A 20,657-nucleotide genomic window follows, 5' to 3' on the forward strand; every position below is an offset into this window, starting at 1 on the left:
CATCCCCCTTACCTTGACCGAGATTACCCACGACACCCATGGGCGTCAGGTCATTCTACTGTCATTTCCCTATGGGCACTATTTGTTGGACTTGCTACGACAACGTACAGCTCTTGCATCGGTCAGATGTGCAAGGGATCTCGATGCGTCGCTCGAATTGGGACAAATGGAGCTGTTCACGTTCAATTTCACATGCGCCATTACTCCTTTGTTTCTCGCTCCTTTCTGTGAGCTTGCTCGCAGAAGGCTCGTGTAGGTTGGTGCGTATTTTTGCTTCACGATCCTTTTTGTTGACCTCAGTCTCGGCAGAAACATTGCTACTATACTGGTATTTCGGGCTTTCCTGGGTCTGTTTGGCAGCGTAGGCACAATCTTAGTCAGTGGCACGTTCTCAGATTTGTTTCCGGCAGACGAAAGCGCACGGCCCATGGACCTGGAAGCGAAGACTGCGGGGAAGCTGCTGCACCAGTCTTCGTTCTATATATATACCTACTATTTACTAGATTAACTCGTAGATAGTCTCCTAGAGCTCTATTTATAGCGTACTAGAAAGGTGCCTAAAATAGCCTAAAATCGCTCTTATATCAAAGATTACACTGTAAATAGAGCTCTATCGACCCACCAACGACTACTACTGGATAGAGAACTATCAAATCTACTAGGGAATAGCGTAGGATAGGTAGTAGAGGCCATAGGTGGCTAGGAATCTCTCGATATATAGCGAAATAGTTAAATATATAGGTGTTAAGATCTCTACGAGAAACACGAATTATAATACGAAATGAGTACTAATCGATAGAAAATTCAAAGAGCTACTGGAATATATCTATCAATTACTACTTGAAGGCTTAGTTATGGTGTAAAAGGCGAAAATGTTATTGCGGCGTTCAATTGTCGTCCACCCTCGACACACTTGCTGATTTTTTGGATTTTTGCTCGTCACTGTAATGGCTGCCATCCCTCACACAACGTTCAAATACGGGCAATTACTCCGTGAGAGATCCTCTTTGGCCCTGACATGCTGACTCTGCCGTGATTGAGAACTTACTCTAAGTTTTTCAATAGTGAATGTTGTTCTCAGGTTCATCACGTTACATGGATCATCGCTGTATCCACTGTGAAGGACGCTGAGTACCAAAAGTTTTGCGTTGGGCTCAGTCTACCAACTAGATCGCGCCGACAATCTACTGTCGGAGAGCTTTGACCAGGTTGGCTGGGCTGCAAAAATGATTGCCTGAGTATAAAAGATCAGGCTAATATGATCTGAGAACGGCCTATGATCAGCCACCTTTTATTAAATTCCCCAGTAATTTCCTAAATGACACTAATGTCTACTTATCACACAACGCTAAAGTATCGCCTACACCATCGAGCCACAGAAGTTGAGGCTATTTGTGTGCTGGCGGGCGGGCGTTGGCTGACGCGACATAGTGTCCCCATGTGATAAGCTCTCTAGTGCAATCATCTTGGTCAATAACGCATTCGATCAATGTCGGACCATCCGAATTGGACGTGGCAAGCTTGATCGCCTGGGCGAGTTGTTCCGGGTTTGAGGCCTTAATACCCTTTGCATGACCATCCTCAGCATTGAATGCCTCTATCAATGAAGCATAGTTCCAGTTCTTGATACGGTTATATAGCCCGTCATGAATCTCCACTTCAATGGTGTATCCACGGTTGTTCATGAGAAAGATAATGATCGGTAACCTGGCACGCACCATTTGTGATACCTCTTGCACGGTCATCTGGAATGAGCCATCTCCCACCATCAAGATGATCTGACGTTCTGGCGAGCCGACTGCATAACCAAACGATGCTGGAACGGACCAGCCGATATGGCCCCACTGCATCTCAATTTCGAAGCGACAGCTCCGAGGCAATCTCATCTGCACGCCATTGAACCAGGAATCGCCTGTCTCAACAAATAGAGTAGTCTTGGGCTGAAGTAGCTGTTGTATCTGTCGAGCAATCTCATTGCGGTGCAGAGGTAGTTTTGGTTCTTCAATGTGAGGAAAAAGCACATCAGGACGTAGATGAGCGTATTCAACCATCGTACTAGAGTTTCGCGTGGCCCTCTCCGCAAGCGCGGATAAAAGCTCAGCCAACTGAACACGATTGAATTCTGCGCCGGTGAAGCTCATGTGGTCCAGATCTGCTGTCAGGGTTATTGAATCCGGGGGTAATGCCGTCCAACCCACTGTACTGTAGTCGGTAAACACGACACCTGCGCCAAAAATTCCGTCCGACCAGTCGACGATGGCATCTGCTCCCATGGTACTGACTTGACCCCAGTAGACGCCTACAAACTGCTTGTGATCCTCTGGAAAAAAGCTTTTTGCCCCAGGAAGAACCGCAACCGCACAACCAAGGGCATCAGCCAGTTGTAAAAAGGCTGCTTCAGCCCCAGCCGCCCGAAGCTTAGGGCCGGCTAGTAGTACGGGCTTTTGCTTTGATTTGAGCCAGTCCAATGCAGCATTGACAGCCATCGCCAATGTTATCTCATCGCTCCTTTCCGGAGCAATGACAGCAGAGATTGGGCCTGGAGCAGGGCAATTGGCAATGGAGAGGTTTGTTGGAATTTCGATATAGGCGGGTTTCTTAGCGGACATTGCGCTCCGGATCGCGTGGTCAATGAGGCGCGGTGCATCCTGGGCCCGGCGAATGGCGACTGCGGCACAAGTGATTTTTTTAGCCATTTCGAGCTGGTACCCAAAATCGTGGGTCCCCAGAGTGTGATGTAGGAGGTGGAAGGCGCCTGAATCACTGGTGTTAGGTGCACCACTGATGAGGATAACGGGCAAATTCTCTGCGTAGGCACCACCGACCCCGTTGAAAGCGGAAAAAGCCCCAACGCTAAAAGTCACCACCGCCGCGGCGACGCCCTTTGCTCGCGCGTAGCCTTCAGCGGCAAAAGAGCAATTTAGCTCGTTAGCACAGCCAATTTCTGAGAGCTTCGGATGAGCTTGTAGCTTATCCAGTAAGACGAGATTATAGTCGCCGGGAACAACGAAGTGATGTTCGATCCCTATCTGAGCAAGCCGCTCAGCGAGGTAGCTACCGACGGTCCAGGACATAATGCAGAAATCTTGTGCTGCTTGTTGAAGGACGTTTAAGTTGATGCCATTAAATGAGGTCTGGTAACGCTTGGTCAATGACAGGACAAACGTAACTTTATACTTTCCGACGCATACTACGTTGTTAGATGGCTACATTTCTGGAATGCTGCATTTCGTAGTAGATATGTCAAGGGGCAGCTGCGATCATGATTTTGGGCCCCAAAATTCACATTTATGTGACAAGTGGCATGACCCTCACCTGAGTAGAGATAAGCCGTGGAGATGCTCTGTTGATAGCTCCATCAGGTTCCGTCCGATCTCCGTCGCCCTCTGTCAGGGCTGAACAAGAATCCAGGTGCTTTCGGCTTCTAAATTCTCATTCTGGTTGCGCGGTTTGAGTGTTGACCAAAATGGATAAAGTATCTTCGGAAGAGGGATGGATTGAACTTTCATAGTCATACGACGTGCTAATTATTTGTGGACTCCATCAGCGTAAGGGGTTTGCGAAGGCGTCCAGACCCACTTCGGACCGTCGCTCACTTGGGGTGTAACAAAGACCCATTATTATATCATGGTGGTCTCGGAAAGAAATATGTGATGAGAATCCAGAAAGCATGGGAACGAGGAGGGGGAGCAGACCCTCGGAAATTCTGAGGTGGGATTCCATATTTTTAAGTGTGACCGTTTCTGCTACGCCAGCCTGCATTATGCATTGAGTCCAAAGCCGAGGATGATAGAATTCGCAATTTTTGAGGTCTCTAATTGAAGAACAAATGCCTGATTTTAGAATTTCAGTAGTATTAGAGGCGCCCAGCTAGCTAGCCACACCTATCCCTAAAGTTTCACCAAGTTTATCGAGGTCGGGGTGCAATCTTGCTTTTGTATGTATATCGGTCTGCTTCTGCTAGACCTCCATGTCGGGGCTTGGCTTGCCGGCGTCAAAATCGGCGAGGTTTTGTAGAGTGGTCTGAGCAATGGCTCCCAGGGCTTCCTGAGTAAAAAAGGCCTGGTGTCCAGTAACCAAAACGTTTGGAAATGTGATCAGGCGCTGGAAGGCATCATCGCGGACGACAAAGCTTGACAAGTCGCGAAAGAACAAGCTCGCTTCGTCCTCGTAGACATCAATTGCACAGCCGGCAATAATCCCTTCCTGCAACGCAGCAATGAGGGCTTTGGTGTCAATCAGCCCGCCTCGACTAGTATTGACAAGTATCATCCCCTTTTTGGCCATGGCCAAAGAATCTGCATTGATAATGTGATGGGTTTCAGCGGAGAGCGGGCAGTGCAGACAAAGGATGTCGGACTTCGAAAACAGTTCTTGATGATCGACATACTGGATGCCGACACTCTGAAGTTCAGTGTTGTGAAAGGGGTCACTGGCAATCACATTGCATCCAAAACCGAGTTTCATTGCTTTCGCCACTAAACAGCCAATGCGCCCTGTACCCAGAATGCCAACAACCTTGCCATGAAGGTCGCGTCCCAAAAGGCCGTCAAGGGAGAAATTGTCCAGGCGAATGCGAAGCCAGGCTCGACATATTTTGCGGTCAAGAGCCAGAAGCAAGCCAACTGTAAACTCGGCGACTGAGTACGGCGAGTAAGCTGGGACTCGCAGGACGGTGACACCAAAACTAGTCGCGGCCTTTATGTCCACATTATTGTATCCGGCACACCGCAAGACAACAACTCTGATCCCGTTTTTGGCTAAGACTTTCAAGACTGGTGCGTCAACTTGGTCGTTCACAAACACACAGACTGCATTGTGTCCTGCAGCTAGGACAGCAGTTGCCTCAGTGAGTGCTGCATCGTGGAAAGTGAGCTCAAAATTGAAGCCACCTTGTCGATTGGCATTTTCCAGCGAGGCTTTGTCATAGTGGTGAGTGCTGTACACAACGACTTTCATCGTGTTGAAAAGTAGAGATGGGCCTTTGATGGAAGTATGCTATAAGGGACAGGAGGTAGAATGTCAGAATAGTTTAGATACATTTATATTTTTCAGGATTGGCATCGTAGTGAATTGGATTCATTCAACACTATATTCATTATCTGATGTGCAATGGACAGGACACGGCAACCTACCAGAGATACTGACCGACAGTGGTTGCTAAAAGTGCAGGTTCAGAATGGTATGATTGTGGACTGTTGTTTTTCTGCGCATCGGAGACATCAAGCACGAGCTACTAGCAACTGGATGCCTATGAGTACATTGCGCCTTGGAATCGGGACGTAGTGCCCCACGATATCTCGAGAAAGACACTGACATTCGTGATTCCGGAACACCCATAATCAGGCGACATTTTCGGAGGTTGATAAGGGAGATATAATGCAGCTATAGCGGACCCGCCCTTTCCAATCCTCAGTACCTTCTCCCAAACGAAGGTTCATAACCACATTTATATATGTTCCTTTCATCTCTCTCGTAGGGGAATTTTCGTGGTATTCTTTCTCAAGCTCAAGTGATTGTTGGTCTCATCAGGCAACATCTGTCCACAACCATTTAGTTACGCGATATAATAACGATGGCATTTCTTAAGGGAGAAGTTAGCAGGAGCGGGTTCTCAATTCGTCATCTTAAGGTACTTAAAATCCCCTGGTTCCTGAAATGATAAATATCTAAAGGGTATTTAGCCTGTCAAGGTCGCTGTTATTGGTGTTGGTAACGTCGGCTCGGCTACGGCCTATGGACTCCTCTTAAGTGGACTGGCCGCCGAGATCGTGTTGGTCGACTTAAATAAGAAGAAAGCAGAGGGGGAGGCAATGGATTTGAGTCACGCAGTACCATTCTCTCGCCAAACTCATATTCGTTGTGGACAATATGCCGACTGTGCAGATGCGTCCATCGTCATCATCACCGCCGGCCTCAACCAGAAACCTGGCCAGACACGAATGGACCTTGTGAAATCAAATGTTGCTATTTTCCAGGAATTGGTACCACAAATCGCACATTATGCCCCTGAAACTATCTTGTTAGTGGCCACTAATCCTGTGGATGTGCTCACGTATACCACATGGAAACTGTCGGGTTTCCCTATTCATCGTGTCATCGGTTCCGGAACAACACTAGACACTGCACGGTTTCGTTTCGAGCTTGGGCAATACTACAACATAGACCCGCAGAGTGTTCACGCCGATATCATCGGCGAGCATGGGGACACCGAGCTGCCAGTGTGGTCTCTTGCCAGTATTTCCGGGATGCCCTTGAAGGACTTCTGTCAACAATCTTCCCTTAAATATGACAATGATGGTATGCAACAATGTTTCCTTGCCACAAAGAATGCCGCCTACGACATCATACAGCGGAAGGGTTGGACAGACAAAGGCATTGCCACGTGCCTCGTTCGGATTGTCGAGACAATCTTGAGAGACGAAGATACCCTCCTCACGGTCTCAACAGTTAGAAGTTACCCTGGCGTCGGACATACGGCCTTTAGTGTACCGTCGAAGGTCACTCGGGATGGCGCATTCCAGACGTTTGAGCTACGTCTCGATGCAGAGGAAGAGGAACAGTTGAAAAAATCTGCTGAAAGTATAAGTTCAGTGATTAGTTCCCTCGACCTACCATAAGACAACGGTCTGTCCAAAATTCTGGACCTCCCCAAAGTGCATGAAACTGAGGGTAAGAACACTCTGAATGTAATGAGGGCCGCTGGAGCACCTTGAATAGATCTGGTGTCCGTCAGGGACAGGACGCACTTCGGCCTGAATCCCTGAGGCCAGAGACCCAAACAATATTGCCATACAGTACGAGGAATACATTGTAGCCAAGAATCGTTCATTCAAACACTTTGCTGCATCTTCATCGTTATCAACATCATCCCTGATTTACCCGGGACTTGCCATCTTCCTAAATCACTTCCCTGGACTACCATTGCTTCACTTTTGTTAACATCTCTTCATAAAGGCATTTTCGGTCCAAATCGCCTGGGTCTATCTTTTCCGAAGCCGTAGTCAATGGCACCTTGATCAATCCACGAGTGGGGAAGTCCAAAGTCTCTCCAGGCGAGCACGATAGTATGACCGGTTCTGTGAAGGTAGACCCTCATCACGATCTGCGGTCAGCCTTAACGGCTAAACTGAAACTAGAAGTCGTCTCTCAGAAAGCATACGCTCTGTATTTTTAGCCGACCGTTAGGAAGCAGAGAGGCTTCTTGGACCAGGGAACAATAGATGTTGGGGGTGAAACGGCTTACACTAAGCCACACGAGCGGCGACGTGGGCCAAAGTGACGCTTAAAGTGTCACTAATACAGACACGTATGGAAACCCACACTGCAGGAGTGTGCATCACTCAACGCTCGATATGACAGCTTGTTCAGGACCAAGAGAGCGACCTCAGGATTCACAAGACAGGAAGGTCGCAGCAACCCTCCGTTACATCGTGCCAAATGGCACTCTCAACATTCCCCCATCATGGAATGTTGGGAATATTGGGAGTGCTACTGGGCAGAGATGGCATCAGATCAGACTTTGGACCTCTCCCATGTTTTGCAGCTGATTAGCTATCCGCCTAATGACGTAAAAGGCCTCCTGGCAAACATTTTTAGAGCTCAATAATGGCCGAGCAGTCCCGAAACTCTCTTTACAAAATTCGGACCTTATCTTTTTCTCACATGAGACTCCTATTGGGTTACAGTACATGACTTACTTAAAACGACGCGTCCACACATTCCCTGGCGACCTTGATACTGCAATGTGGGGGTGTGGGTAGTGAAAACACTGTGGGCCACGGATAGCCAGGTCCGACGGTCAGCGACCCGGTGAGAAAACTCCGAGCTGTTGCGAGTTGGTGCGAAGCAGGATAGCGGGTCAACCCCTTCCTTCCCTCGACCGGCGCTTTAGCAGCTTTCCGATAAAATGCCGCCTTTCCTCTCGAATATCTTCGAAAATGTCAATGGCCTTTCCTCTTTGTCCTTTTGCACTACGAAGCCGCAGGTTTCCGGCGGAAAGGGCACCGAAGAAGTCCAACGACAATGCTCGCACCTTCGGTGGAATGACCGGCGGCACACGGCTTGGCTCGCCCAATCACGAGCTTATCAATCTGCGTCTTCAGGGCCAGGAAGGCTTAGATCGGTGGTCCAAGGCGTTATATCTCGATTTTGTAAAACCCGTTTATGAAGAGGATGAGACGCTCTAAAATTTGTTTGTGTTAGACCAGCGATTTTCCAGTGAAGAGGCTGTACAGTAACTCACCATCTTTGCAAAAGAAACCAAAACTTCACCGGCCACTTCAAATCACAATGTCATACTATCAAGATCCTTTCTTCGTTAACCAGGGATCACTGCAATTCCAAGATGAACCATACTTCACCAACTTCCAATCAGAAGGTGATGGCCATGACTTGACCGCAAAAGATTTCAACGCATGGCCGACTCCACTGGACACCCAACAAGGACAACCTACAGGCTACGCCTTACGACCTTCCTTAGAAGATTCATATCTGAGCCCCTTCCTAGAACCATTCAAGTCCTCTTTTATACAGACAGTCGGACCAGCTCAATTACAGTTAAATGGCGGCTCTGAGTCTCCTACAGATTTCCAGACGTGCCAATCGCCTAAACAAGACAACCGAACATTAAACCTCAGGGACGACAGCGGTAACCTCTCCCCACTGCCATCACCGAGCCTGGTAGATACCGAGACATACAATACTGGAAAGAATATCTCACGAACTCGAATTGCACGCTCTGCTTCAGGTCAACAGCCCAAGAGAGGCAGACCTCGAAATAAGCGGAATCAATCCTCGCCGAGCAAGGACGAGTCGGCCATTCAGAAATCTAAGGATCACCACTCGGCTATTGAACGGCGGTATCGTGACAATCTCAATGGGAAGATGAAGCAGCTCCACCGAGTGCTTTTGGCCGCAGAGACAAACCAGACTTCGACATCTCCATCTAAAACCTCGTCCTCGGCAGGCCCAGCGCTCTCCAGCAGAGTCCGCAAGTGCGACATCATGTCAAAAGCCGTCAATTACATCCACCAGTCGGAAGTCGAGATCCGGCACATGGATGACGAAATCAAACGGCTCCAGGACCAAGTGTGCATATTTCAGAAGCTCGTCCATTGCGACGACTGCTCCATGCTCAAGGGTATGGTGGAGCTTGTCGATATTCAAAAGCCCTGACATCACTAGTATCCTTCTTGTGGACTTTGCAATAACTTTATATGTTTTGCCATGGATCAAGGAGTTGCATGGGGATTTATGTTCCACTAGTTTCACACGTCCGCAGCACACTCGCGCTTCACGACAGTGGTTTACGGTTCGGACGTCTTGAGGATGGGCTGGCATGTGTTTCACACGTTTCTCTATCATCTTGCAATGCAATTCTGCCTCAGTAGAGGCCAGAGATGTCAAAACCGCAGAGAAAATCTTTGAAGATGGAAGGCTTCGAACGAAGAATCGCACGCTGTATCGTGCTCGAAATATCGTCCTTTTATGCTTGGTTGACGCGCTTGAAAACGACAGTCGTGATTCAACGTGCTAGTTAAACGATGCGAGGGTTACTCCAACATTGTTAACTGTATGCACGAGACAAGAGCGAGACGGCTTCGCTGCATGTCCTATTGAGGAAAGCACAATGACACTGTTTCGGAGATAGCTAAAAGGCAGAGAAGTTATGTCTTATAACGATCCAAGGAGGAGTCAACATATCTAATATCTTGCATTGTTCTAATAACCTAAGATCAGCACCCCACACGTCCCTAGTGTTGTGTTCCCGAGGCTTCCCTAGACCAGCGCACCGATCAGCCGATTAGTCTGGGCGGTAGCGGCAATCTCAGCCCTACACATCAATTACTTCCCCCCACTGTGAGGGACTCTCTAGGACCACCGGTAGATATAGTGACGTAGGTAGCGAGCCGACTACTAGATAGTAGCTTTTAGGGAGTGTCTATATAGAGATTATCCACTATATTAGAAGAAGAGCTAGAAAGGAGCCTACTCTCTAGGTGCGATAAGCTAGTACTAAACGAGGTACAGAGATCGCATAAAGTCAGTGGTGCAAAACTAGACAGGGCCGGGCTTGCTGGGTAGAGACTGCGGAAGAAGACATGAAGCTTTCCAACAAAGAACGGTTGCAGAACAAAAGCAAAGACCCAAGATCTTGTCTATCACAACAGCCAATTCAAACTGTGGCCTCGCGGCTTCCGTATGATGATACGCGCACGGCTGAAACCCGAATCATTTTCCGCCAAATATCTTGACGCGGTCGTCAAGCGGCAGGTACGTCCTCTCTCTGCTTCTCTTCAGGCCATCCACCGGCGTTCCAAAGACCAGCTGGGAATGCAAGGCCCAGGTCGGCGGAATGTTCCACTCGTTGCGGACTTTCTCCCTGAACTCGGACATGAAGTTGTAATGCTGAAGATTGCAGCCCAAGCCCTCCAACTCCAAAGCCGTCCACACGATGAACTGGTGCATGCCGTTGGAGTGACCCGACCCTATTTTGCCAGTCAGCATCTTGACAATCAAGAAAACGATACTCGCCGGGGCTTACATTGGGGGATGACGTGTTGGATGGCCGGGTTCTTCTCCTTCAAGGTGTCCAGGGCGGCTTGATCCTCGAACCACAAGACGGTGCCATAGGCAGCACGGAAACCCTGCACCTTCGGCGCCAGGTAGGCATATCCCTGTTCTGGCATGGTCTCTTTCAAGGCCGCGTCGCCAAAATCCCATAACTTCTCGTGTTCCTGCTTCACTAAAACGATAGCACGGGTGGACTGCACATTGAACGCCGAGGGAGTGTGCTTGACTGCAGATTCGACAATCTCACGGATCCGAGAGTCGGCGATGGGGGAGTTCTTGGTGAGATCGTAGCATGAGCAGCGATTTTCGACTGCGGCGAGGAGGAAGTTTGTCGAGGCTGTGGCGACGGTGGACGACATGTTGCTGGCGCTGGTTGCTCCGATGATGGCGGTATTGGTTGTTGTATCTGTTGTTATTGTGAATGTTGAATTGTGCTTGTCTTGAGTTCGAGAGGGAGCGCCGTCCTCGAGGTTTATATACTTTGGCAGTTCGATCCCAATCACCATGAAACAGGAACCTTCATGATATGTGGACCATGAACCACATCGTCATGCAGAGGCTTCGAGGATGTCGAGTCGATGACAATCGCGCCCGAGCGACATGGTGGTCGGGGCCGAGCAGCCATCGTGCCAGATGTTTGGTGTCTCGATAGGTATGGAGATAAAGAGGATGGTGAATCGGCTCGGTGAAGCACGCCATCCCTGAGCCGGGCCCATAAAACCAGCCCCGAGTCATGAGAGCAGCCTTACAAGCCTGTGCCTGGCGGGCGGCTCGTAACAGCCGACGAGCCGTTAGCTGGGCGACGTCCTTAACTCCACAGAATTGGGGGCCAACAACGACACAGAAGAGGCGGCCGGAGATACAAAGGCGAGCCGGCCAGTTGATACACTCCGTGCTCTGTGACTATCTATGTACTATCCGGGTCGCGGGCACTGAGGCTGGAGCACGGCGTTATAGATGCGTAGATCATTATACCAACACAAGAAACATGTCCTCGAACGGTGCCGCGAGGATTGTTGGATTACTCATTGTGACTACCCGTCGGTATAGGTTAGAAATGAACCCGGTAAGGGCATTGGGACCAGACCACCTACTCTTACATATAATCACCAGTTTGCTTTTGCGCGCTGACAGACACATCCTGCCTGCCTCTCTTCTATTGTTTCTCTGTGACGCCTGTCAACACCTTGCCCAGCATGCAAACACCCAGTCTAGTGCTTTCCTGTCACCTCCAGTGCTGTCTGCCTCCTTGTTGCCCCAAGAATGCTGCATAACTTGTACTCAGGAATGCTCGCGACATCTCGTACTCGTCTCTTCAAATGGCGACCGATTTGCCCCCATTGGTCAGTCGATACCAGCCCAGCCCAAACGCCGCCCAGCTCAAGCCAAGCAGCACGGGCGCCCCTCGTTTCTGAGGCTCGCCATGACTTTCTTTAAACTCGTCGTCCACCCACTTCGTCCCGGGGTACAGGATCGCCGACACTTGCGTCGCCCAGTACAGGCTGCTCATCAGCGCCGCCGTGAGCAAGTTGTCCAGCAGCCCCGACGTGGTGGAGGTGTTGGTGGTCCGCCAGGTGTAGTACCAGGTGAGCAGGCCCAGGCCAAGCCCCGTGGACATGGTCTGGCCGTTGTGGAATTTGGCATGCGGGGTCCATCGTGGATTGAAGACGTGGGTTTCGTTCCAGTCAGCCATGTAGCCCCCGGCGGCAGAGGCGAGGCCGAGCAGGGAGAAGATGATGCGGGTGGGAAGGACGGCGGAGGAGGCAGAGTCGGAGGACATGGCGATTCAATAGCTGTGAGCGGACGGAGGGTTTCAAGGTGAGGTATTTGTGTGTTGTTCTGATGGGAGGTGTCCTTCACCAGCGTATGAGGTATCCCGTACTGGGTCGAGGGCGCAGTTGAGGTTGTTGCAGTTGACGCAGTTGATGCAGTTGTTGACTATCCTCGTCGACTTTTGGCTTTGGCTGCGGCGCGCCTCAGGGGCTTCAGTCAGCATCGCAGCATCTCCTCCCCCGGCGCTAGCCTTGTGCCTACCAACTGAAGAAGCTTTTTGGGGCAACCCACTTCCCCCCAAGAGCTACAAAGGCAGTAAACGAAGCTCTAACGGTGCAGCTAAAGGAGGCCTGAAGGAACAAAAAGCCACCTTCACCGTCCTTCGTCTCACCGCGTCCGTTGCAGGAGGCTGGTCGGTCCAGAAAATATCGAGTGCAGGTATATGGTATATTGGGACTTGCATCTTCCTCCCCATCCTCCCCTCTGCACTCTCGTTGGATCGCTTCGCCACAGACCAAACAACTACTCGTGCTCCGTACAGGGAAAACAAACATGCCAACGCGCCAATTGGAAGTCGCCATTATCGGCGCCGGCATCGCTGGGCTTTCGGCGGCCATCGCCCTCTCCCACGCCGGCCACTCGGTCTCGCTGTTCGAGAAATCCAGGTTTCGAAACGAGACCGGTGCGGCCATCATCATCGGGCCCAACGGCACCAGGATCCTGTCGAAATGGGGCTTCGACTTCGTCCGGGCCGGCGCCCTGGACTACAGCCAGATGCGCCGCATCAAGGCCGACACCGTCGAGGTCGACTCGGAGGAGTTCTTCACGGACATCAAGGAACAGTACGGGGACAGGTGGCTGCTTTTCCACCGTGCAGATCTCCACGCCGGGCTGAAGGCGTTGGTGGAGGCTTGCCAGCCGCGACCGCAAATCAACCTGGGCACGCAAGTTGTCGACGTCGACGTCGAGAGCGGTGTCCTCACGCTTGCCACGGGCGAGGAAGTCAAGAAGGACCTTGTCATCATCGCGGACGGCGCGCACAGCGAACTCATCGCCAAGGTCATTGGCCGGCCCTACCCCGTGAGCAAGTCGCCCATGTCCATGTACCGGTTCCTGCAGCCCTTTGACAAGGTCCTCGCGCACCCCGAAGCGGGACCATTCTACCAGAACCAGCCCCCCGGGTTCACCACCTTCTACAAGACAGAGGTCGGCCGCCCGGGGTTGCTCCTCAACACCTACCCCTGCCGCGGCGGAGAGCTGCTGTACGTGGCGCTCGTGCACCCGACCAAACCCAAGGAGAAGGGCATCGAGGGCTGGGACTCGCCCGCCGACCTGGCCGACGTGCTCGCCGACGCCAAGGGCTTCCATCCCGCCGTGCAGGCCGTGTGCGAGGGCGCCACCGAGATCAAAGTGTACACGCAGATGTGGCGCGACCCGATCGAGAATTTCGCCCGCGGCAGGGCCGTCCTGATCGGCGACGCCGGCCACCTGATGCTCCCCACGCACGGCCAGGGCGCGTCCATGGCCCTGGAAGACGCCCTGGCGCTGCAGGTGCTCTTTGGCGACGTCGCCGACTCCCCGGACGCCGTGCAGTCCAGGCTGCAGCAGTTCGACAAGCTCCGTCTCCCCCGCGTCAGCGCCGTGCAGACCATGTCGAACAAGATGATGGGTCCGCCGGACAGGATGGTCGCAGAGGTCAAGAAGTACTACACCGGTCCCATCCCCGGCCCCAAAGCCAAGACCTTTTCGAAGGAATACAACGACTTTTTCTTCCTGTACGACGTCGAGGACGAGGCCAGGAAATTGGTCAATGAGTGATGAGCAAAAAAAACTGAGCGGTTGAAGACCGCGCAATCTGTACCCCAGGATGGGCTAGATCAACCCCTTGCGCACTATGATAGAAACTTTCCTATACCAGAGGAAAAAGAAATTGAAGTTACATTGCAAAACCAAAGTCGATTCACACATTTGTCCAAATCCCTTTCCCAACATTATACATTCCCTGCGTTTTCCCATCCCGTTCCGGGGCAGCGACTGACATGACCATACTCAGAACGCCCGGTGCCGCTCGGCCTCTTTTCCCGGCGGCGTGGGCTCGGCGTGCCTGGCAAACAGCCTCCTCAGGCCCTGGTTGACGATGAGGTCCACGATGCGCGCGGGGCCCTTGGCGAGGCTGGAGATGCTGATCCGCCGGACGCGGAAGAGGTAGTAGAGGAAAATGCAGGCGAAGATCTGTTGTCACGGACCCAGAAAAGGGGGCGTTAGCAAGGGGCCAACCTGATAAATAGCTCACGGCGCTTGCAAAACAGAGCCGCCTCCATTTCAGAACCTCAGAAGAGGCAGGGAGTTGCACTTACGTTGAAGATGATGTAGGCAAACCCGATCCCAAAGTTCCGCCACCTGTCGCTGGGGTAGATCTTGCTGCCGGCTAGGAACTGGTCCGCCGACGTGAGCGGGCAGTACTGGCACTGGCTGGTCGCGTTGGGGTTGTACAACTGGCCCGGTGCGCCGCCGTTCAAGTACGCCGTCAGATACTGCGCGCAGGTCTGGCCGGATGGCGGGTCAAACTTGGCGAGTTCGTTCTGCGCGCAGTGGACCAGCCGACCTCGGAGCCCGGTGCCTGCCCAGCCGGAGATGAGGTAGGTCATCGGCGACACTCGATCTGGAAGCCGTGGTTAGTCTCTGGAAGGGGAGCACAGTTTGGACAGGGGCCCAGAACATACACATGAATATCCAAAAGCCCGGCAGTGCAGACGGACTCTGCAGGACACCGTTGAAAGTGAGCATCATACTGAACAACAGCGTCGCGATATTGCCCGCCGTTTCCGCGTCAGGCATCGCTGCAATGATCATATGGGCAAACGTGCTGGTGAAGACCATGAATTGGACCACGAAAAGCAGCATCAGCCCTCTCGTTTCGCCGCTCTGGTTCTTGCCGAAGATCGCAAAGTACCACGAGACCCACATGAGGAAGGCCAGGACTATTTGATAGGGGATTTCCACGACGATGTTGGCAACAAGAAAGGCAATCCATGAATATGCCTTGGATGGACGTTCTCGGACTTCGTAGAGGGATCGTTGGATGACAAACCGGGGCATGATCTGCTGGACCAGAGACGAAAAGATCCTGTACATGGTCAGCACCAGCAGAAGATATGATAAGATGTCAAGGTGCAACTAACGTGACAAGCATAAAAATGCCGAAAATTGTGTTCTGTAACCCAGTCGAGGTACTGTTTTGCTTGTAGAATGAGAAGCCGATGAACAATGCAGACATGATACCCAAGAGAAATCTGGAGGCACGTCAGTCTTCGTGGATGCGTTGTGATGGAGACCCAATACTTACTTGCCGCTGATATAAGATGGCGTTCGCCAGTATTGCTGAAACACCCGGTGAGTGACATGGTAGATCTGAGCTGTGAGTGGCATGGCAAATTCGGATGTCGATGATGCGTCTCCTGCCGGTTCTGATCGCTTAGCCTCTTGAATTCGATCTAGTTCTGCCTGCACCTCGTTGGCCTCGGGCGTCGTCTTCCACACTTCGCTCCAATCACGGTCAGATTTCTTCCCGCAGATGTCGAGCATATACTCGGCAGGGTTTGCATCGTCGTCGCACTTCGGGGCACCGTTCCGTTCAAAGTAGTCCAACAAAATCTTCGAGTTCTTGCCGATGTCGCCGAAATAAATGGTCTTGCCTCCTTTCATCAGGAAAAGTAGTCGGTCAAACTCTTGGAATAGGATAGCCGATGGCTGATGGATCGTGCAAAGAATTGCTTGTCCCGAATCGGCGAGCTTGCGAAGGAAAGCAACAATCGACCAAGAACTCTGGGAATCCAGACCTGAGGTGGGCTCATCGAGGAAAATAAGGAGTGCGGGTTTTGCTGCGAGCTCGACGCCGATCGTCAGGAGTTTGCGTTGTTCAACATTCAGACCTTCTCCTGGGTTTCCAACAATAGCCTCCGCAAAATCTTCCATGTTGAGCATTTTGATAACTTCTTCGACAAACTCATCCTTCTCTTTTCTTGTCACCGATTTCGGCTGCCGAAGGTAAGCTGAAAACCGAAGAGCTTCTCGGACGGTCGTGGTCTCAAGGTGGAGATCTTGTTGCTGCACATAGCCTGTTTTGCGTTGAAAGGAACGATCGAGGGGTTTGCCATTTACAAGCTGCCATAAAGGAGAACGTTAAAGAGCTGATCCAAACACAGCTGTGTTTGCTCGGGAAACTCACCATATCGCCCGTCAACACGCCTATATTGATTCTCTGCGCCAAGGCATCCAGCAAGGTGGTCTTACCAGCTCCTGAAGTCCCCATGAGAGCCGTCAAAGTGCCAGGTTTGACCCAACCCGAGACGCCATCAAGCAGTCTTCGGGGTTCGCCCTTGATTTTAATGTCGAGGGTCACATTCCGCCATGTAAAGATATCCTTCTGCGCAGGTAGAGCTTTGACTTCCTCCGCTTGCTTCTCATCGACAGGATTGGCCGTGCTCAACCCCTTTTCGTCGGTATGCATGCGCTCCTCATCATTCTTGCCGCCTTGCAGGTACGACGGGACATGCCCTCTTCTGAAGACCAGGAACTCTGCTGTCGAGGTTGTGTCGGAGTTGAGTTCGGTAGCGATAAAATAGATCGCGAAGAAGAAAATCATGAAGGCGAAGAGAAAGCCGAGATTCCGCCAGATATGGCTATAGGAGTATCCGTACGACGACTTGACCCATGCATCTCCGGAAACAGTGGTTTGACCAGCCACCGCGCCAGCCACAGCACATTGGAAATGGTTGCCAGTACCATAGGGTGGAACCAAGCTGGTGGGAGCACAGGGGAAGTTCCGGCCGTGAACTTCGTTGACAAGGAGTGACTCGAATGCATAGGCGATCGGATTGATCCAAGAACTCCATTTGAACCACGGGTGCATGAAAGACCTTTGCATCGTAAAGCCCGTGTCTGATATGTCGTTAGCTTGGGAACTTGCACGGAAGATCATTGACCGAGATCCGCGGCAAACAAAAGGCAAGCTCAGAAAGCTACTTACAGATAACAATCCAGAGAACCATTACACCAGCAATGGCCAAAGCGGCCGAAATGGTTTTGGTAACTGCTGCCGTTGTTCGAAAGATCGCCGACATGGTCAACATGGCTATAAAGTTGAAGAGGAAGAAAATGAAGAAATTTGAGGCTCTGTACCTCAACCCAGCCAGGAAGTACAGGATGATGTTGAATACAGTAGTGGTGCAGAATTTGATGGGTAAGTCGGCCACAATACCTGCGACAGCCTCCGTGAAAGGATGGTAGAAGGCGTAAGACTTGTGTTTCGCGACGATGGGTCTTTGGCTGTACAAGGTGTTGATCTCGACAATGGACTGCAGCGCACTGAGCAACACAGCGAAGAACAGGACAGAGCCTTTGGCGAAAAAGCTGCCGGTAGAGAGCGGAGTGCCAAAAAAGATGGACCCTATGATGAGAGCTTGTGCAATCTGACTGAAGATGACAGCGCTGAGTCTGGCGTTAGCTTGGCTGCGAAGACGTGAGGCAAGGTCACAAGCACGACTTACATGGTTGATGCTTTGTCGTTCCAGAGTCTCTGGTACGCTCGAGTAACGCAAAGGCGAATTTGCATTGGGATGCTGATCACATAGGGCGATTTGGGGCGCACATGCTCAGCTTGCCTCTGGTGGTGGGCTTCTCGGAATGTCTGTAGAGCTTCTTCCCCATCGGCGTCGACTTCTTCAGCATGACTGGCTTCCTCTTGAGACGCCTTGTACTGAGAGCTCTCCAGCCAGTACTTTTCAAATTCTGCAGCTGTACGGGGGAGCTTGTTCTCAAATCCTTCTCTGGGTTGCCTCTCTCGGGGATTGGTAACGGACCTAGAATGTTCCCTCAGCAAATCCATCTCCCGGGTCAATTTATTGAGGATGGAAACAAGACGTACGTCAAGAAGTCACCTGTAGTTTGTCTAGGAGGACAATACCAGCCCATGTCTTCGAAATATGCCCTCGCTTCGTCGCAAGGTCCAAAGTAGATCTGCCTCCCCTCGTAGAGCACGATTGCTTTGTCACATAAGTCATAAATGGCTTGCGAAGCCTGGTAGATTGCGATAAGGGAAGTGAGGCCTGCGAAGTCTGCAGCGATTCGGAGCGACCGGACGAATTCGAGAGCAGTTTGTGAGTCGAGGCCACGAGTTGAGTTGTCCCATGCGGCAATCGGCGAACCTGTCAAGAGATAATGAGCTTGAATTCTTGAACAGATTCGTATCACCCTCACCTGCTAGAGCCATCTCGGCGATGCTGACACGTTTTCGCTCTCCACCGCTAACACCGCGTACGAAATCGTCTCCAACCTTGGTGTTGCGGGTGTGTGCTGAATGCGAGGTCAGTCCAACTCTGCAGCGAACCTCTTGTAGGGTTCTGGCAACTTACACAAACCGAAGATGTTCATCATGACAGAGGCCATGTATTTGGCCCATTCGTCTCGAGGAACATCAAGAATTCTGTTGGATGGAGTTCGGCAGGCGGCGGCAAAGTTAAGAGTCTCCCCCACCGTCAAATGAGGAAAATGCTTTTCATTCTCTTGATTGTATATTGCCTCGCCTTTGAACTCCTTCACGAACAGCTCCTGTGGTATTCCACTATAGGTGATCTTGGAGTCCTTTGAGACCTGCAAACCTTGGAGCTCGCCACAGATGGTCTTGAGGAATGTAGAACAGCCACTCCCAGGTCGACCAAGGACGATAAGCAACTCGCCGCTGTTGACATGTCCATTGAAATTTCGTAATATCTGTTTCTCAACAGGATGCTGGAAAAGCTCGCGGATGCGGAAAGGTTGCATAAAGAGGGAGCCGACATTCTTCTGGAGTACTAGGGCCGACCCCTTCCCAGAAACACTGAGATTCTTGAAAGTGAAGCCTGATCTTCGCAATTTGATGTTCTGCTGTTCGAGAAGCTGGAGAAACTTGCGGATCCACAGGAAAAAGTTGAACGCGGGATTGTTCGGATCGAATTCAGGGGACTCAATGCCCATGCCGGCAACAGTGTCCTGTCTCTGCAGGCCATCGCTAGTAAGAGTGCGAGTTCGAGCTCCGGACAGGACGGATGCAATCCTTGCAAGCTCATCTGGTCTGGTTGGTTCTTCATCGTCGAAGCGATAGTCATCTGTGTCTCTCGTCTTTCGCGTTCGGATTGGCTCGAATGCCGGGCCTTCAGAGCTGCTGGTCGATACCTCGCGCTCTAACGAGTCGTCAGTTGGCGGAGGACGACGTGCCTCGTCTCCTGCACCCATAATGCCGATATCAATGGAGCGTTAACACCAGATTGTGGACAGAGAGAAGCTAGAAGGATACAATATCAGTGTGCCGAATAGAGCCCGCAAACCCCTCAGAAGACCCCGTTTCTTGGCCTTGTCGTTCTGAGATGTGTGATCAAATGCGTCAGAAATACAAGAAAGACTATATAGCAAGCGACAGAGGCATTCTAGGAGCGCTGTTGATCCTGATGCAGTAGCAGTGAGATGAGAGAGTAGTGCAGGTCGAAGGATGTAGTCGTCCGAGTATGATGCGCCGGGACTCTGACCATTCTTGGGGTCCTGTTTTCACGATGTAAATGTAGAAGGCAAATAAGACGTCTCATTGGAGGATTGTATGTAGTATTTCTCGGCTTTTGAAGCGAAAGCATAGAATCCTTGCACAAGCCCCTCGGCCGTCAAGGCCTACAGCCCAAGTGTTAGGCCAAGAGCTTAAGAACTCGCCCAGGCCAGGGTTCGCGGAAGTCCCGCCACGGCTTGGGAAATCCCGCTTGAACAGCCAATTTGTGAACTGGACCCTTCTCCCCACCATTGTCGATGCGCTAGGAATAAATCAACCGATAGTAAGAACATCTCCGGCGTATTAGCTTCTGTCATGGGGCGTATAGTGCTGATCTTGGACCATGATGAAGAGCCAGGCACAGGTACCGCTACCGGTGCAGTCAGAGCCTGGCAAAACAACAACCACAGCAGGCACCCGAATTGGGGGGATCGGCGCCGGCAGGAACCAAGAAGAATACGGAACGCTGGAGGGCCTCAAATTGGTGTGTCCACGTAGCGACTGGTTCTTGTTGATGAGCACCGCTATGCGCCGAGCAAAGGGCAAATTCCGACGGGTCCTTGAGAGGCTTGGGGACGCTCGTCTCTGTTACTTAAGGCCTTACATAATGATGCGGCAAGGATGGCTCTCTTCCTGAAAGGGACAATTGGCAAGGGTGTGCATTGTCATCGCGTGTTAGCGTCGCTTACTGCGCTGCAGTAGGAACGGACAGATTGCGCATCTCCTCGCAAGCATA

General features: G+C 51.4%; 8 protein-coding genes across 8 annotated transcripts; 3 read left to right on the forward strand and 5 right to left on the reverse strand.

The window, feature by feature from the left end:
* Positions 1–1,282: 1,282 nt before the first annotated feature.
* PV07_01188 (uncharacterized protein) lies at positions 1,283–3,117 on the reverse strand. Its single transcript, XM_016387698.1, has one exon. It carries the CDS (start codon positions 3,072–3,074, stop codon positions 1,389–1,391), a length of 1,686 nt encoding a protein of 561 aa, XP_016254626.1. The 5' UTR covers positions 3,075–3,117; the 3' UTR covers positions 1,283–1,388.
* An 804-nt stretch (positions 3,118–3,921) lies between these two features.
* PV07_01189 (uncharacterized protein) lies at positions 3,922–4,959 on the reverse strand (the record flags this gene model as incomplete). Its single annotated transcript, XM_016387699.1, has 1 exon — positions 3,922–4,959. The coding sequence occupies one exon, from the start codon at positions 4,957–4,959 to the stop codon at positions 3,961–3,963; it is 999 nt and encodes a 332-aa protein (XP_016254627.1). The 3' UTR covers positions 3,922–3,960.
* Positions 4,960–5,513: 554 nt separating this feature from the next.
* Positions 5,514–6,620, forward strand: PV07_01190 (L-lactate dehydrogenase; the record flags this gene model as incomplete). Its single annotated transcript, XM_016387700.1, has 2 exons — positions 5,514–5,632; positions 5,685–6,620. Exons 1-2 carry the CDS (start codon positions 5,576–5,578, stop codon positions 6,618–6,620), a joined length of 993 nt encoding a protein of 330 aa, XP_016254628.1. The 5' UTR covers positions 5,514–5,575.
* A 1,463-nt stretch (positions 6,621–8,083) lies between these two features.
* PV07_01191 (uncharacterized protein) lies at positions 8,084–9,686 on the forward strand. Its single transcript, XM_016387701.1, has one exon. The coding sequence runs from the start codon at positions 8,293–8,295 to the stop codon at positions 9,175–9,177; it is 885 nt and encodes a 294-aa protein (XP_016254629.1). The 5' UTR covers positions 8,084–8,292; the 3' UTR covers positions 9,178–9,686.
* A 219-nt stretch (positions 9,687–9,905) lies between these two features.
* Positions 9,906–11,206, reverse strand: PV07_01192 (uncharacterized protein). The gene is made up of 2 exons (XM_016387702.1): positions 10,547–11,206; positions 9,906–10,490 (listed from the first exon to the last, which is right to left on the reverse strand). Exons 1-2 carry the CDS (start codon positions 11,079–11,081, stop codon positions 10,234–10,236), a joined length of 792 nt encoding a protein of 263 aa, XP_016254630.1. The 5' UTR covers positions 11,082–11,206; the 3' UTR covers positions 9,906–10,233.
* Positions 11,207–11,467: 261 nt separating this feature from the next.
* Positions 11,468–12,540, reverse strand: PV07_01193 (uncharacterized protein). The gene has a single exon (XM_016387703.1). The coding sequence runs from the start codon at positions 12,353–12,355 to the stop codon at positions 11,891–11,893; it is 465 nt and encodes a 154-aa protein (XP_016254631.1). The 5' UTR covers positions 12,356–12,540; the 3' UTR covers positions 11,468–11,890.
* A 191-nt stretch (positions 12,541–12,731) lies between these two features.
* PV07_01194 (uncharacterized protein) lies at positions 12,732–14,302 on the forward strand. The gene has a single exon (XM_016387704.1). The coding sequence runs from the start codon at positions 12,901–12,903 to the stop codon at positions 14,164–14,166; it is 1,266 nt and encodes a 421-aa protein (XP_016254632.1). The 5' UTR covers positions 12,732–12,900; the 3' UTR covers positions 14,167–14,302.
* On the reverse strand, positions 14,155–20,038 carry PV07_01195 (uncharacterized protein). The gene is made up of 11 exons (XM_016387705.1): positions 18,762–20,038; positions 18,607–18,702; positions 18,275–18,554; positions 17,898–18,209; positions 17,378–17,838; positions 16,577–17,289; positions 15,695–16,512; positions 15,531–15,641; positions 15,072–15,475; positions 14,706–15,010; positions 14,155–14,580 (listed from the first exon to the last, which is right to left on the reverse strand). Exons 1-11 carry the CDS (start codon positions 19,618–19,620, stop codon positions 14,398–14,400), a joined length of 4,542 nt encoding a protein of 1,513 aa, XP_016254633.1. The 5' UTR covers positions 19,621–20,038; the 3' UTR covers positions 14,155–14,397.
* Between the last annotated feature and the right edge of the window lie 619 nt (positions 20,039–20,657).

This window comes from Cladophialophora immunda (genome assembly GCF_000835495.1).
Source record: "Cladophialophora immunda strain CBS 83496 unplaced genomic scaffold supercont1.1, whole genome shotgun sequence".
Classification (NCBI taxonomy): domain Eukaryota; kingdom Fungi; phylum Ascomycota; class Eurotiomycetes; order Chaetothyriales; family Herpotrichiellaceae; genus Cladophialophora; species Cladophialophora immunda.